Source organism: Lampetra planeri, chromosome 1 (genome assembly GCF_965212315.1).
Source record: "Lampetra planeri chromosome 1, kcLamPlan1.2.h2, whole genome shotgun sequence".
NCBI classification, from domain to species: Eukaryota; Metazoa; Chordata; class Hyperoartia; order Petromyzontiformes; family Petromyzontidae; genus Lampetra; species Lampetra planeri.
In genome coordinates, this window is record NC_136107.1 from 8811615 (window position 1) to 8825375 (window position 13761).

Here is a 13761-nt window from a genome sequence, read left to right on the forward strand (position 1 = left end):
GGAATTTCGCTGCTTAAACGGATGCTACTGGAAAGCATTGGTTCACAAGTCCAATAGGCGGATAGAGAAATGTTATATTATTTAAATGTCATGTGGTTAAATTGACCCTTATCTGCTAACGTATGGCAGACAAAGGTTTTCTTTGCACACTTGTCAACTCAAGAGGGGCAATGCATCCCTCCAAATCCTAGTTGATCATTTTGAACGTGTGCTATTTATTTTAAAAGACAGGTGTATGTAATCAATCATTCTTGTAGCTGATTATTTGCCCATCTTCAACACAAAGCAAAAACATACCTAATTGTAAATGTTTTGCCCTACCCTGACAAAGTCTTGATTCATGTGGGTTCTACTAATTTAATCTCTTTGAAAATGAAAGCAAGGGGGAAATGTTAAATATTTCATTTTGTTGTGTTATTCCATTTCCACTAGTTTAGAAGTCAATTAAGTAGTAAAATCAGATCACTTCTTCGAAGCAATAAATATGCAAATGTTTTTTGAGGTGTGTTGCAATTATGAAAATTTACGAGCTAGGCGGCTGTCTGTAAGATTCAACAAACAAACACGCACGCACGGTTTTATTGGGAAACCTGAGCGACCATTGTGAGGTTAATGAACAATCAAATTGGTTGTTTCGTATCTAAGCAATTACACGAGACGCTCAGGGTAATGTCAAAGAAATTAAAGAAATATAATGGAACCCAAACTTGTCTGTGCTACAAAATGTAGCCTCAGGCAGCTGTTGTGAAAAACAAAAAAACAATCCTTAAGCATTCCGACGAGCATTGAAATGTAACTTCAAATTTGGCACGTCACACAAATTAAGCAATGTAGAAGATTGCTCATTATTTTTAATAAAGAACTCATTCCATAGCCTTAAAAGCATAATTTTACTACACTAAGATAGACTTCTTGTGGGTTATATAGGTGTAGATGACGATGATTATTGGATCGTGATGATGATCACCATGATAACTGCAGATACAGACTGTAGATGTCATTCGGGTGCAACTTGTGGGGCCTGGCATCACGCTGATGATGACGATGCTAATTGAGAGATGATGATGGTGAATGTTGACAATGATGATTGAATGATAACGATTACCGACACTAAATCACAGATGTCCTGTGTGTGTCACCCACGTCAGGGTAGTACTCGAGGATGATGATGTACTCGGGCCGCCCGTCCGCCGCACTCCGCTCCTCGGCCGCGATGAATCGCGCGATATTCTCGTGCTCCATCAGAGGCTGGCGGTACATCTCTTTCTCCGTCACAAAGTTGTGGCGGCTGCCGGCTCCCAGCACCTTCACAGCCACGGGCTGCTCCTCCAGCATGCCCTTCCACACGGACGCGTAGCGCCCCCGGCCGATCACCTGAGACACCGCGGGGAGTGGCGGCGACGCGTCGCGGAAACGTGGAGAGACAATGTTTACCTCCAACTCCGAACACTGAACCCCTGAGTAGCTCTCCGAAATATTTTCGGGTTGTACCACGTGTTGTTTCGGCACGATGTCCGACTTTTCGCTCCGCGTGCTGGGATCTTCTTCAGGAAGCCAAAATATGGAGCGAAACGTTGGATATTGCACCGAACAAAACTAGGTACACAACCCAAAGATACGTCAAAGTGCTATGCAGCACAACTGCAAAAACCTGCGAATTAGTTTTACATCTTGCAGTCATTATCAATATAAATGAAAGCTAAAATAAATGTTCACAACAATTCAACATCTATCCTTATAAGAATATTCGGACTGTATTCCCAAACTGGCAGCATTGAGAGATGCGTCTCCACGCTAGAAATGCGTCTCCACGCTACATGTGATCACATGACCTAATGACACCAATAATTACAGGCACTCAGGGCCTTGAATGTGCTGCAACACCATTGCAGTGACGTCACCACTGCGTGAAGAGGTTACCATCACCGTGACGACACCGTCATCAAACTACTCTATTGGGATCACACGTAGCAACATCGCTCCCGACTGCCAAACTATATCCGCCTATGTGACATAGCTCATTGGTGAAAGATTGGCGTTAAATACCAAATATACAACAATATTTTTATTATTGTAATGTTGTGGATGCATCATGTACCCATACTTCTTAGGCAATGTGCATCGATAACCCCCGGCAGGTTGAAATAAAATCTAGTTTGCCGCTAAAGCGATGGAGGTCGTACGTGCAGTGTTCCTCGCTGGAACCCTCACCTCGATCAGCTTCAAGCTGTCAAGCGCCAGGGAGGGCAGCGATGGGGCCTCAATCAGGTTAATGTTGTGGAAACTTCCTTTTCTCTTTACTGTAGGCAGAATGATGTTACCGTCAGATGTTAATAAAAAACACAGCTGCACGTGTCAGTTCGATTCATGTCAGAAAGCGTCGAAAACGATAGAATGAGGCAGAAATGCATGTATGTATGTTGACCTTCTTTCGCACCGTACATAGCTAACCATACTAATTGGAGGTGTGGGGGAAGGACAACAAACTAAACAAAAAAAGCAGCTCTAAAGAAATGAGCTTTCACATATCCAGCTGCACCACCTCGAGTAGCTCCCGTGCGAGGCACACACAGCGACAACGCGGGTCAGGTTAAACAAGCTTTTCGACCGCGTTTGGCCCCTGTTTCACAGCAAGGACAAGCCCTCGCTCGACAGAAATGAACAAGTAAAGAATGTCGCAGGACACCGCTGCATCTCGTTGGAGTTCACAATGCGTAGCGTTGCCGTGCGGGCTTCACTGACCCGTGTAGAGGCGGAAGATGAGGAAAAGGATGATAATGATGACGGCAGCAGTGCAGACGGACGTGAACGCGATGATGACAGCCTGCTCGCGGTAGCTGCCGTTCATCGGTGGCCCTGCACACGGCGAAGCAAAAATTAAACGACGCCATCGTGTCTCGATGCCAAATAATCACCAACGACCGCAGACAACGACAGCAACACCATCGCCACACGCTGAGAAACAATGTCGGTCAAATGAATGGGCATAAGGGATAACTTATGGGATTTCAACAAAAAAGTTAATTATGTATGGAAGTGGACAATGCTAACTTTATTTAACCAATTCATAGCAACATGGCAAATATAATATTAAGGAACTGTTGCCAGTGGTGTACAACAATAACACCCAAACACCGCACCGTGTTCACCATAAACATAAACCTATACGCTCAGTTAACGGTTCAGGTCCAGATCCTTCTTCAAAGCAAAACTGTGTGTTGTTGTGCTAAAACAATGCCAGAGTTTGATTCAAATATATTTTGGTGTTCTCTTTGCATTTCTTAGGGAATTCAAATGAGCTTTTTTCTCTTCCAGTGTTGGAGTAATTCCATCACAGTTCTATTATTATTTAGTGGCCAGTAAATGCCTATAAAGGCCACTAACAGGGAAAATTACACACATGCCACGATTGAATATATGGCCACCCCAAATGGCACCATGAAATCTTATTATCTATGCACAAGGAGGTATCCAATGATTTGCGAACTAAATAAAAACTATTGTTACGTTCACAAAAGATGGCATCGAATTATGTTCATGAGAGTGTAAATTATATGTTAATGTTACACATAGCTTAATGGAATAAATAAGACAAACAACACAAAGCAAGATGGGGAAAATGAACGAATCAATTCCCTGAATGGTGATAACTCATTAAACCTTGGGTTTGGGGGATGTGAATAATGATATGCGTAATTGTGAAGCTTGCTGTGGTTGTTACGGCTCAACATTTAATTGGAACATTTGTTTCTGGTGGTGGTATAAATATTCATGAAGTGGCTGCATAAAACTGCAGTTGTGTAGCAAAAGCATTAAAGCTTTTGGACAATTGGAGACTCTATATATGGTATGATCCCTCCACTGCTAAATGAAGGCATTCTCAAGCCATTGCCACAATCCACCCAGCACCTGCAAACAGATTTCATCACTCCATCTCATTGGCGGACATTCTCTCAGATGCGTTCCCTTCCTTCGTTTCCACTCCCAATATTATTCTAGACCATCGTCCATGAACAGTATATACATTGAAATAATAATGAGACTGTATTGGCAGTTTAAAAGTCGACAAACATTGGGCCATGACGGACCACATGATAAATATTGTACAAGCTTGGGAGCTTCAATGGTAATCTGTATGCTGCACTCCGTTGACTGTTTATCAGATGACAATTTTCAAACCATTAAGGAAAGATTCTGAGGCTTCACGGCGGGACAAGAAAACAAGTCTGAAAGCTGAAACGTCACAAAACGGGACAGAATAGCAGATTTTATTAAACGTGGTGATGGATGGGAGCGGTTTTTTCACCCGATTTGCAGCCTATTTGGCCTCAGATTGTAGCAACATTTTTTTTCAGACAGCAAATCACGGTGGAAATCCACAAACAAAAATACTTGCCACCACGCTGCACACCAACAATAAACCAGGCAAATGTATTCCTTAAAGGAAACACACCAGCCCTCTGCTGGGCAATGAGACGGTGACGAACACAGGGCAAGCAATTGGAACGCAAGCCACGAACCTGAAAAAGGTGTGCATTGCTTTGGTCATTACCAGTAGAATAGGATAAATGGTAAGCGGCTCATACAAGTGGTCAGTTCGCCTGTCTGCAGATCGTGTGCAGTGGAGTAAAGTGTTGGTATTTCCACCTCTTTCAAAACGTCTGGCCAGCATGGAAGAGGGCGGCAAAATACAGAGAAGAGCGCTCTAGAGCTCCCTCCAGTGGACAGGCCCTTCCGCCAGCAGTGGCATGAGCCAGGAATTGCAGGGCTGCACTGCAAGTCCCATTGCAAGTAGTGATGCCGATCCTGTCTCTCCCCCCCACCACCCTCCCACCCTCCCAATGTGGAAGTGTTTGTACCGAGACCAGGAAACGAACCCGCGGAGATTATTTTGCTCTAATTGCCGTCTGGAGCCTGCATTTGGCATGGTCTGTGCTATCTGCTTCCGGCCAGACCCCAATCTCCGCGCCATGGTGAGATTCTCTATGGCGAGCGACGTGCGGCCACGTTTAGCCACCCTAATGACCGTCTGGAGACTCTCACACTGTTTGCTCGCAGGTTTCCTGAGCCACGCCAGTATTAATCAATTACGACGCATTCCTCCTCTACTAATAAGATGCCTGCTTTGTTCGATGTTTATTACGTTAACAGCTGAGACTAGCTCTTATTTACATGTACATTTCCTGCAAGCACGAGTGGGGTCGGCGAGCCATACCCGCCCATGACATAGTAATAGGTTTTTACCCTTTCAACTGGTACAAAAACTGACACCTTTATACAAGGCATCATGTTTGCAATAATCACAACACAAGCAGTCAAAATGCAAACAAAAAGAAACAACTCTGATGATGATAATGATATGCACTGTCCTTGAAGTTGACTGGTCCACACCCGAGACAGCTTTTCTTAGAGCCTAGTCTCCATTGGTGTTGGACCAGATGACGCCAAAATGCCCATGACACTCACTGTGTAATCTCCCCTCCACACCATGCCAAGATTATTGTGTGTACTTTAAGTCTGTACCTTTAACATGGTTATTTTTTTAACGAAGGATGGCCGTCAATGGGTCCCAAGCATGTTTTTTTTATGACGGTTCTGCTTTTATTTAGTGTGCTTTATATATATAGGAATGTATGGAGAAAAACAATGCAAAACGAGGGGACAATAATGAAACTCTGTATAAGATATTACCTCTTGTAGCTAAATGAAGACTGTTTGGTTCCATCTCTACATGCTCCACCGACCCCTTCTTCCAAGTTGTATAGTGTCCCCGTAACCAAAAAGTAATATTTCAATGCATATATATACATACCTCGACACTTTGAATACGACATTGTATGTACACAGTATACTGTGCCAATATAATATGAATACATATGTTCACGGACGCTGAAAAGTTAATGTGTCTTCTTGCTCAAATGACAGGGTGCCCATCTCTTTTGGTAGTACAAGAGTGAACTTTCCACGACAGCACTGGCAGTATATCCATACCACTGCTGATGTTCCACAAAGTGGTTTTGATTTAATTCACTCCAAAGGGATCACATTTCACCTCCACACAACCCACGAACAGGATTTGAATGCCGAATGGCCGGATACACTTGTAAATTGTACACGGAAGTTGTTGTAAAGGTTAAATCTGCACATAGGAGGGCATAACAACACAACACGCGCATACATATATTTTACATGCGGCCATAAAGTTGGGAGCAGCAGTTGTTCTATTCACAGAAAGCCACCGCAGACTGCCAAAGTGCCTCGGGCGTTGCGGGGTGCATATTCAGACTCGGCGACACTATTTTTATAGGAGCTCCGTTAAACGAGCAAATCAATGCCAGCTGTCACACGGACATGGCAGCACTGTGGCTGCCCTTCCTCCAGCCCACCATACTTCTCTCGTTCATCCTGCCTCTCTCGCACTCTCCCTGGCTCTCTCTCTGCCTCACTCTCCCGGTTTTTCGTTCGCTCTCCCTGCCTCTCTCTCTCTCTCACACTCTTCCAGCCTCTCTCTCTCGCTCTCCCTACTTCTCGTTTGCCCAAATGCACCTCTCGCGGTCCACCCATGGAAAATAAAGTTAGGGACACAATTCCTGGAACTCGCACTTATTCACATGAGCTAATGCGAATTCCCCTGCACATGGCTCCACCAGGAGTAATAATGGGGGGGAATATTCCTTGCAAGAGTTTCTATGTGTGCTGTGTTATCAGCAACAATAATGAAAAGAAAACAGCAGATTGCAACCCACACAGTGCTTTTGGCGTGAGCATTCAGATATGCTGCCTTTGACTCAAAGTGAGTCACTGATTCAGCTGCTTGGATTTAACCACATGTAGAGATTAGAAAAACATCACACCTACTGTGCTGGAAATGATTGCTTTCCTTGGTCAGAAACATGATGTTTTCATTTGGCTATTGTCTTTATTATTAAACTACAGCATATTTAGTTTTCTGCCACTGCATAGTTTTTTTGGCAAAAATACAATTGGAAATTTCTATTTACACCAAAAAGACAAAAATGCCCTCCGTATAGCCTTCATCAGACTGTTAGGGCAAGTGCTGTTAGCACCCTATAAAAGCTGGCACGGTGCACGAGGGGATGGGTTGCCAACACCATGCCCGAGCACCTTTGTCTCCATAGTGCTGATATTTAGCCAGTGCATCAAGTAATAATTTAAGGCCGAGTTGACCTAGATGAAGCACAGGATCGGTTCAGATATTCGTGACTGTTTTTGATCATGAGCAGGAATCGAACCTGGGTTGCTGGGTTCGTAGCAGTGCATTAACCACTGTACTTCCGCTTCTCATTGTTTTACACGGTGCACAATGTCAAAAGTGTAACGTTCATTAGAAAGTGAAATTTCCGTTTTTGCACAATAAAAGCCAGAACTTTAAATTATGATCATGGAGCAAAGCAAATACATCTCTTTAAACTGAACCCAGCTTGCTTTTTAAATTAAATGGCTCTGTCCACCCTCCTTCCAATCTCATGGACCCTGTGCATGTGAATCTGCGCAGTGCCTGGTACCATGTATAATGACCACCACACAGTGTAAATCTGTGCGCTCTGCATCTTGCGATTATGACCCCTAGATTTTAATTTCATTGGCAACGATTCAGCTTCAAAGTGACTGGATTAATCTGCATGATGATTCCGGCGTTAAGGCTTTGATTCAAGAATCGATTCTATAGTGTCATTTTTAACATCCTTTTTTCACTGTTTCTAAATTGTATTGTCATTTGTACAGGTTTGTTCAATTTTGACTTAAAACTTTCGTGACTGCAGGAATTCATATTCTATGGTTATTTTGGTAGTCACGTAGATAGAAAAATAATAACAATAAAATAAATAAAATAAAGTGAATAAAATAATACAAATATCACGACGTTTCGATCTCAACACAAGCGGTCGTCATCAGGAACAGGGAGGTTAGCCTCTGAGGGCAAGCTGTTTATAAAGGTTTAGAGATGGGCGGGGCAGCTAATGTTAATGTAGGAGAGAGCTCCGACACTGGCAGTAGGTCTACACCAATCAAATTGCTGTTTATAAAGGTTTAGAGAAGGGCGGGGCAGCTTATGTTAATGTGGGAGAGAGCTCCGAGACCGGCAGTAGGTCTACACCAATCAAAGAGCTGTTTATAAAGGTTTAGAGAAGGGCGGGGCAGCTTATGTTAATGTGGGAGAGAGCTCCGACACTGGCAGTAGGTACTCATACTCTTGGGTCTTATGGTCAAGTCCCGTAAATAAAAATTAATAGATCACGACGTTTCGATCGCAACACAAGCAATCGTCTTCAGGTGAGAGAGTAATGAAGGCGTATGGTTTCCCCAATGTATCTTCTGCCGTAGATACAGCTTAGTTTGTACACGCCGGGATATTGCATGTCAGGAATCTTGTCCTTCACAGATGGGATCAGGTCACGAATGTTATGCACTGTGTTAAATCGCACCTGGATCTAGTGTTTGTTCAAGATTTTGGAAATCTTTTTCGTTATCCCTGCTATGTAAGGTAAGGTGATGGTTTTGATTGGAACTTCAGATGCCTCCTTCCTCACGGTTGGGGTGATGGCTTTGCGGATTGTGGAGTCAGAATATCCATTCGCCTTGAGAGCCTGGTGCACGTGTTTGAGTTCACTGTTTAGGTGTTCATGGTCGGAGATACATTGAGCTCTATGGTGTAGCGTTTTGATGAGGGAATTCTTATGGGATGGATGGTGGTGGGAATCAGGTTTTCGGTAGGTGTCAGTATGGGTTAATTTCCTGTAGACAGAGTAGCTCATTGAGCCATCTGGACTCTTTTTGATTAAGACATCCAAGAAGGGTAGCATGCCATCCTTTTCTACCTCCATGGTGAATTTGATTGCTGGGTGTATGGAATCGATGTGGTTGAGGAATTGTTCCAGAGCCGGTCGGCCATGTGGCCAGATGACAAACTTGGATGACTGGATGGCGTCCGTCTCAAATTTTTCCATGAAAATGTTGGCCACAACCGGAGATAAGGGAGAACCCATTGGAGTGCCTTCAGTTTGTAGAATGTTCCATTCCAAGCGATGTATGTATTGGTGAGGCAGTGTCTCACCAGGGCTGGTACATCAGCAGTCCTTGTTGGAACAAATCTTCAATTATTGCAATGGTATCGGGCACAGGAACTTTGGTGAACAGAGAAACTACATCGAAACTAATGAGCAAATCACCTGGGGACAGTGATATGTATTTAATTGACGATACCAGGTGAGCTGAGTTAAGTGCAGAGGAGGTGGTCTTACCAGTGAATGGTTGCAAGGTGTCAGACAGATATCGGGCCAGTTTGTAGGTGGGTGAGCCAATGGTGGAGACGATGGGATGTAGGGGTGTACCTTCTTTATGGATTTTTGGTAAGCCGTTTGGTCTGTTCAATTAATGAAGCTGAATCAGTGATGATACCGTTCGTTTTTGTAACAAGGCAGTTAGTTTTTGTGTAGCTACCATCATTAAGTAGGTCCTGAATTTTGTTATTGTACACGATTTTGTTCATGACCGTGGCATTGCCCTTGTGGGTTGTGAGGATGATGATATCTTCCCTCTTTTTTAATTGAAATAACTCAAAGCGCTCCTCCTTACTGATGCTGCTGACTGGATATCTTAGCGCTGTTGAGGGTTGCAGCGATTTCAGATCTTGTCACGTCTGCAGCGATGTGTCCCAAACCCTGAAGAGCTACATCGACCTGGGCAATGATGTCATCCACTGATATGTGTTTGGGGGTGACTGCAAAGTTTAACGCTTTAGTTAAAACCGACTTTAGACCATCGTAAAGAAGGCTATTACTCAGATTAATAAATTATCCTAAATATAATTTGTATAAATGGTAAATAATCTATTACAGCACACATGCCTCAAATAAGTAAGCTGAAGAATACATTTATAATCAATCAATCAATGCAATATTTTAAGGCTGCCTTCACCGAAGATTACACACCAACCAGATGTCCCACGCCCCTATTGCCAGCATCATGAGATAGAACCGTATTTATCATCAACTGCTGGATGAATGCCTCCCATATCCGTCGCCATCTCTCATGGTCCAGCGATGCAAACTGCACGTATACAATTCGTAAATCCACGCTGCCTTGCAAAGTTTTGTACAATCGTTGCTAAAGAATGAAACTTAAAAACAAGGCCAACACCAAGTTGTTGAAATGTCTGTCTAAGCGTCTCGTTAATTGTGATTGAAACATTTTGTTCCGGCAGGAGAAAGGGCTGCAAAGAAGGAGGGGGGAAGGGAGGGAGTGCGATGGAGAAAACCCGACCCAACCAGTGGAATGCGCCACGTATTTTCTCCGCGCCGCTGTTTTGACGGCGCAGTGGACCCCTGCACTTGTTTATGCTTCCCCGCCGATAGCTCCTCCACATCTCCGCCGAAGGTCGAAGCTGTGCAGCACATTATGAACGGGAAATGGTGGGGGGGAGAGGCACGAAACTCTCTTTTTGTTTCTAAACATGAGAGGCTTCAAGTCCAGGGCTGCGGGCGTCATTAATAACAAGTGGTGGAGGATGCATGGGGGAGCTCAAGGGGAAGACTTCTAAAGTGTCTGTTGCAAAACCTTCGAGTCATGTATTAAACTTATTATTGTTGGACTCAAAGCATGCATTTCTGTAATCTGCTGATTATATTTAAAAGGTTTATATCTATGGCCAACGAGAAAATGATATATTTGTTGGGGAGGCTCTGGAGGCCAGAGGTGGGACAAAGTCATTGTTATGCAAGTCCAAGTCGAGTCGCAAGTCATAAAATTCATGACTCGAGTCTGACTCGAGTCCAAGTCACATGACTCGAGTCCACATCTCAGAGGTGGGACAAAGTCATTGTTATGCAAGTCCAAGTCGAGTCGCAAGTCATCAAATTCATGACTCGAGTCTGACTCGAGTCCAAGTCATATGACTCGAGTCCACACCTCTGCTGGAGGCAATGTCTAATGGAGTGCTTTTGACAGTTTGAGTTCGAGCCTACGGGCAGACTAGAGGCAGATAAATGATGAAATGCAGAAAATCCGCTCCGCATGTGATGAGGTGCATTCGTGTGGAATTCCTTTGATTTCTGAGCCTAGCCAACTGCTGCAAAAAATACCCGCACAGCAGCAGCCTACAAATTGTTCCTTACACCGATAACACTACGTAACACAATTTTTGTTCTGGGGTAGTAAGTGTTATTTTGTAATTGCTTATGCCTAAAAGGTATATAAAATGGCTATTCCTCACAAACTTTGCAAAATAATGCATGAAACCTGAGTCCACAAGGGAAAGGAGCATGAAGGCATGAGTCACTTTACAACAATTGTAAAAATGTTGTAATAATCAAAAGTTCATATTAATAACACCAATAACAAACATTAAATACAATTAGGGAATGCCATGTTAAACAGTGGTGGTGCAGTGGTTAGCGCAGTGTGTTGCGGACTCGGCAGCCTTACATCAGTGGCGAGTGCTGTGAAAAACCAGTCCTGGGACCACCTTCATCCACCCGCACTGACCAGCGTGATGAAGTATTGTCAAACAACCCCCATTACTGACACACTGGATGACTGTGCGAGGAAGGTTACGGTGTGGCTGTCAAGAACAACTTTACGAACACTTTACAGTTCTGACAAGTCCAAATGTTATTCCAGTGCAGTAGAGCACACAAATCGTTAACACGAGACGGTTGCAAGAACTGAGACTGGAAACGCAACTTACAGTGGCGAATCATACGGCACTGTGCTGTACTGTACATGCTGCAGCAAAGGCTATTATTGATATTTTCATTTAATCGCTCACTTGGGATTTATGGAATGCTGCAGATTTGTTTTACATGCGCAAATGTACTAACATGCTAATGTGTTTATCCAGCTTAAATCAGCAATAAAAAGCTTTGCAACTCTTACGAATTGATACAGTTTTCATTAATACTGCATATTATTAATGGGTACTAAAAGCTAATGTGCCACGTCACTGCCACGGTGTGTAGCTCAAACAAATTATCACTCGTGCGGAGGAAGACCTCGGCAAACGATATGCAACATTAATGAAGCACACAAAAATGACCGTATAGCCTCTTCGAACAGAATGCAAATGTACAACCGCACGACTTAACCATTTGATCTGCAACACCACAATGGCCGTTGACGTTTAGACATGTACAGTAACTCCAAGGTTGGGCGGCACTGTGAATGTTGAGTTAAAAAGGAACAGATAAGACGAACAAGGGGAGGGAGGCGTCGACGCCAAAGTCAAATCGGTCCGCGAGCGCAAGCGGCAATTGTGCTGTGATCACAATCCTGAGAGACTTGCACAAAAAAAGCCGCGTATGATGGCGTATTGTTGAACATTTAAGTGCACTTAACATAAAACGATAAAGCCATTACAAAAAACACTACCACGTCAATACAACTAATGTACACTAAGCGACCATATCATTACATCCCCCATTATTTAACGGTGAGTCTTACTTGAAATCTAATCAACTTCATTCTTCCATTCTCGGGTGGCCATACGGAATATTAAAAAAATTCGTTTTTTTTAAGAATAACAATAAAAATATATATTTATACTGCAAAAATCTGCCCAACACAGTGTGGCAAGATATATTCCAGTGAAAGTTTGCGATTAAATCTTTCCGTGATGAGGAAGTGACACAAGATGCAGGCACGATCGCTCTCTCCCGTTGGGACTGCATGGGCCGCTTGCCGGTAATGGTCGTGACGAACTCAGCAATAGGCGCTGTAGCTTCGACATTCCCGCTCGCCCGTCGCCCAACTCGCTGTGGAGGCGGCGTGCGACGATGCCTATCTGGAGCGCGAGTTGTTGTTTATGTCAAGACCCGGCTCCCAGTCTCCGTCACGCCGTGGCGTGGCGCCACCCGCTAACGTCAGTGCGGCCCTTTACCATCGTGTGGCCCCAGGGAGGAGGACCTGGCCCAACGGCAAGAATCTGGACCGGGAACCCCGTCGGTGCCACGGCGGGTGCCAGGTTTGGTGAAAGCAGCCTGAACGGTCGCGATTTTACACAGCACAGCGGTGTTTTGTGCAGACTTAGGCACCGTTGCATTAATGCTGCATCGTACAACACTTTGATTTATTTCACTAGGAAGTGGAAACAAACCCGGTTGAGACAAAATAAATAATGGTCTTCTTTGCAAGAGGGACCTGGATAAATAAATATGTTGAACGATTGAAATAATAAAAACAACAAGTTTTATAGCCAAAAAAATTGCACGTTGAAATGGGAAGTAAACTTTAAAATAAAATGAAACCCAAGTATTAATGTGAGCATTCTAAGTATTAATGTGAGTATTAATAATTAATAAAGCCTAAAAATAAGTCATGAATAAGAAATGTAAAGTCAGGTATGAGTATGTCATTGCTGAAGTGAGCATAGTCCAGGGTATAATTCCAGGAGCTGATCACATGGTAGAAATCCTACATTCCAATGGATCTTCTTCAGAAGAATATGCCCTGGGTTATCAAGAACTATATTCAATTCGTTTTTAAAACCAAAAACAACTCAAGAATCCCATTGTTGGACCCTCTTAACAAAATGTCTTGATAATAAACTTTCTTGGACGAATAAAATAATATTTTTTGGAATGTGGGCAAGATGACAACCTTCTCATGGTCTTCACTGTTTCGCGTAAAAACACAAAAAATTTAACAAATCGGCGACTGAAGCTAATCGTTCTCCCGATACCAAAAGCAACGGCAACACTGTGAGCGGCCCCTACTCGGGCCAAGTCACCGCACCGACGACCATCA

General features: G+C 43.6%; 1 protein-coding gene and 1 long non-coding RNA gene across 3 annotated transcripts in view; one reads left to right on the forward strand and one right to left on the reverse strand.

Moving 5' to 3' along the window:
• Positions 1-13761, reverse strand: part of LOC144741152 (bone morphogenetic protein receptor type-2-like) — a 51272-nt gene that overhangs the window by 16300 nt on the left and 21211 nt on the right. For both annotated transcript variants that reach the window (XM_078623802.1, XM_078623851.1), the window contains exons 4-6: positions 2743-2856; positions 2212-2300; positions 1144-1374 (exon numbers count right to left, since the gene is read on the reverse strand). In XM_078623802.1, coding sequence (XP_078479928.1) covers positions 1144-1374; positions 2212-2300; positions 2743-2856 — 434 coding nt within the window. The remainder of the gene's footprint in view (positions 1-1143; positions 1375-2211; positions 2301-2742; positions 2857-13761) is intronic.
• Positions 8133-11894, forward strand: LOC144741331 (uncharacterized). Its single transcript, XR_013589981.1, has 2 exons — positions 8133-8295; positions 10226-11894. It is a non-coding gene; the product is annotated as an uncharacterized LOC144741331 (long non-coding RNA).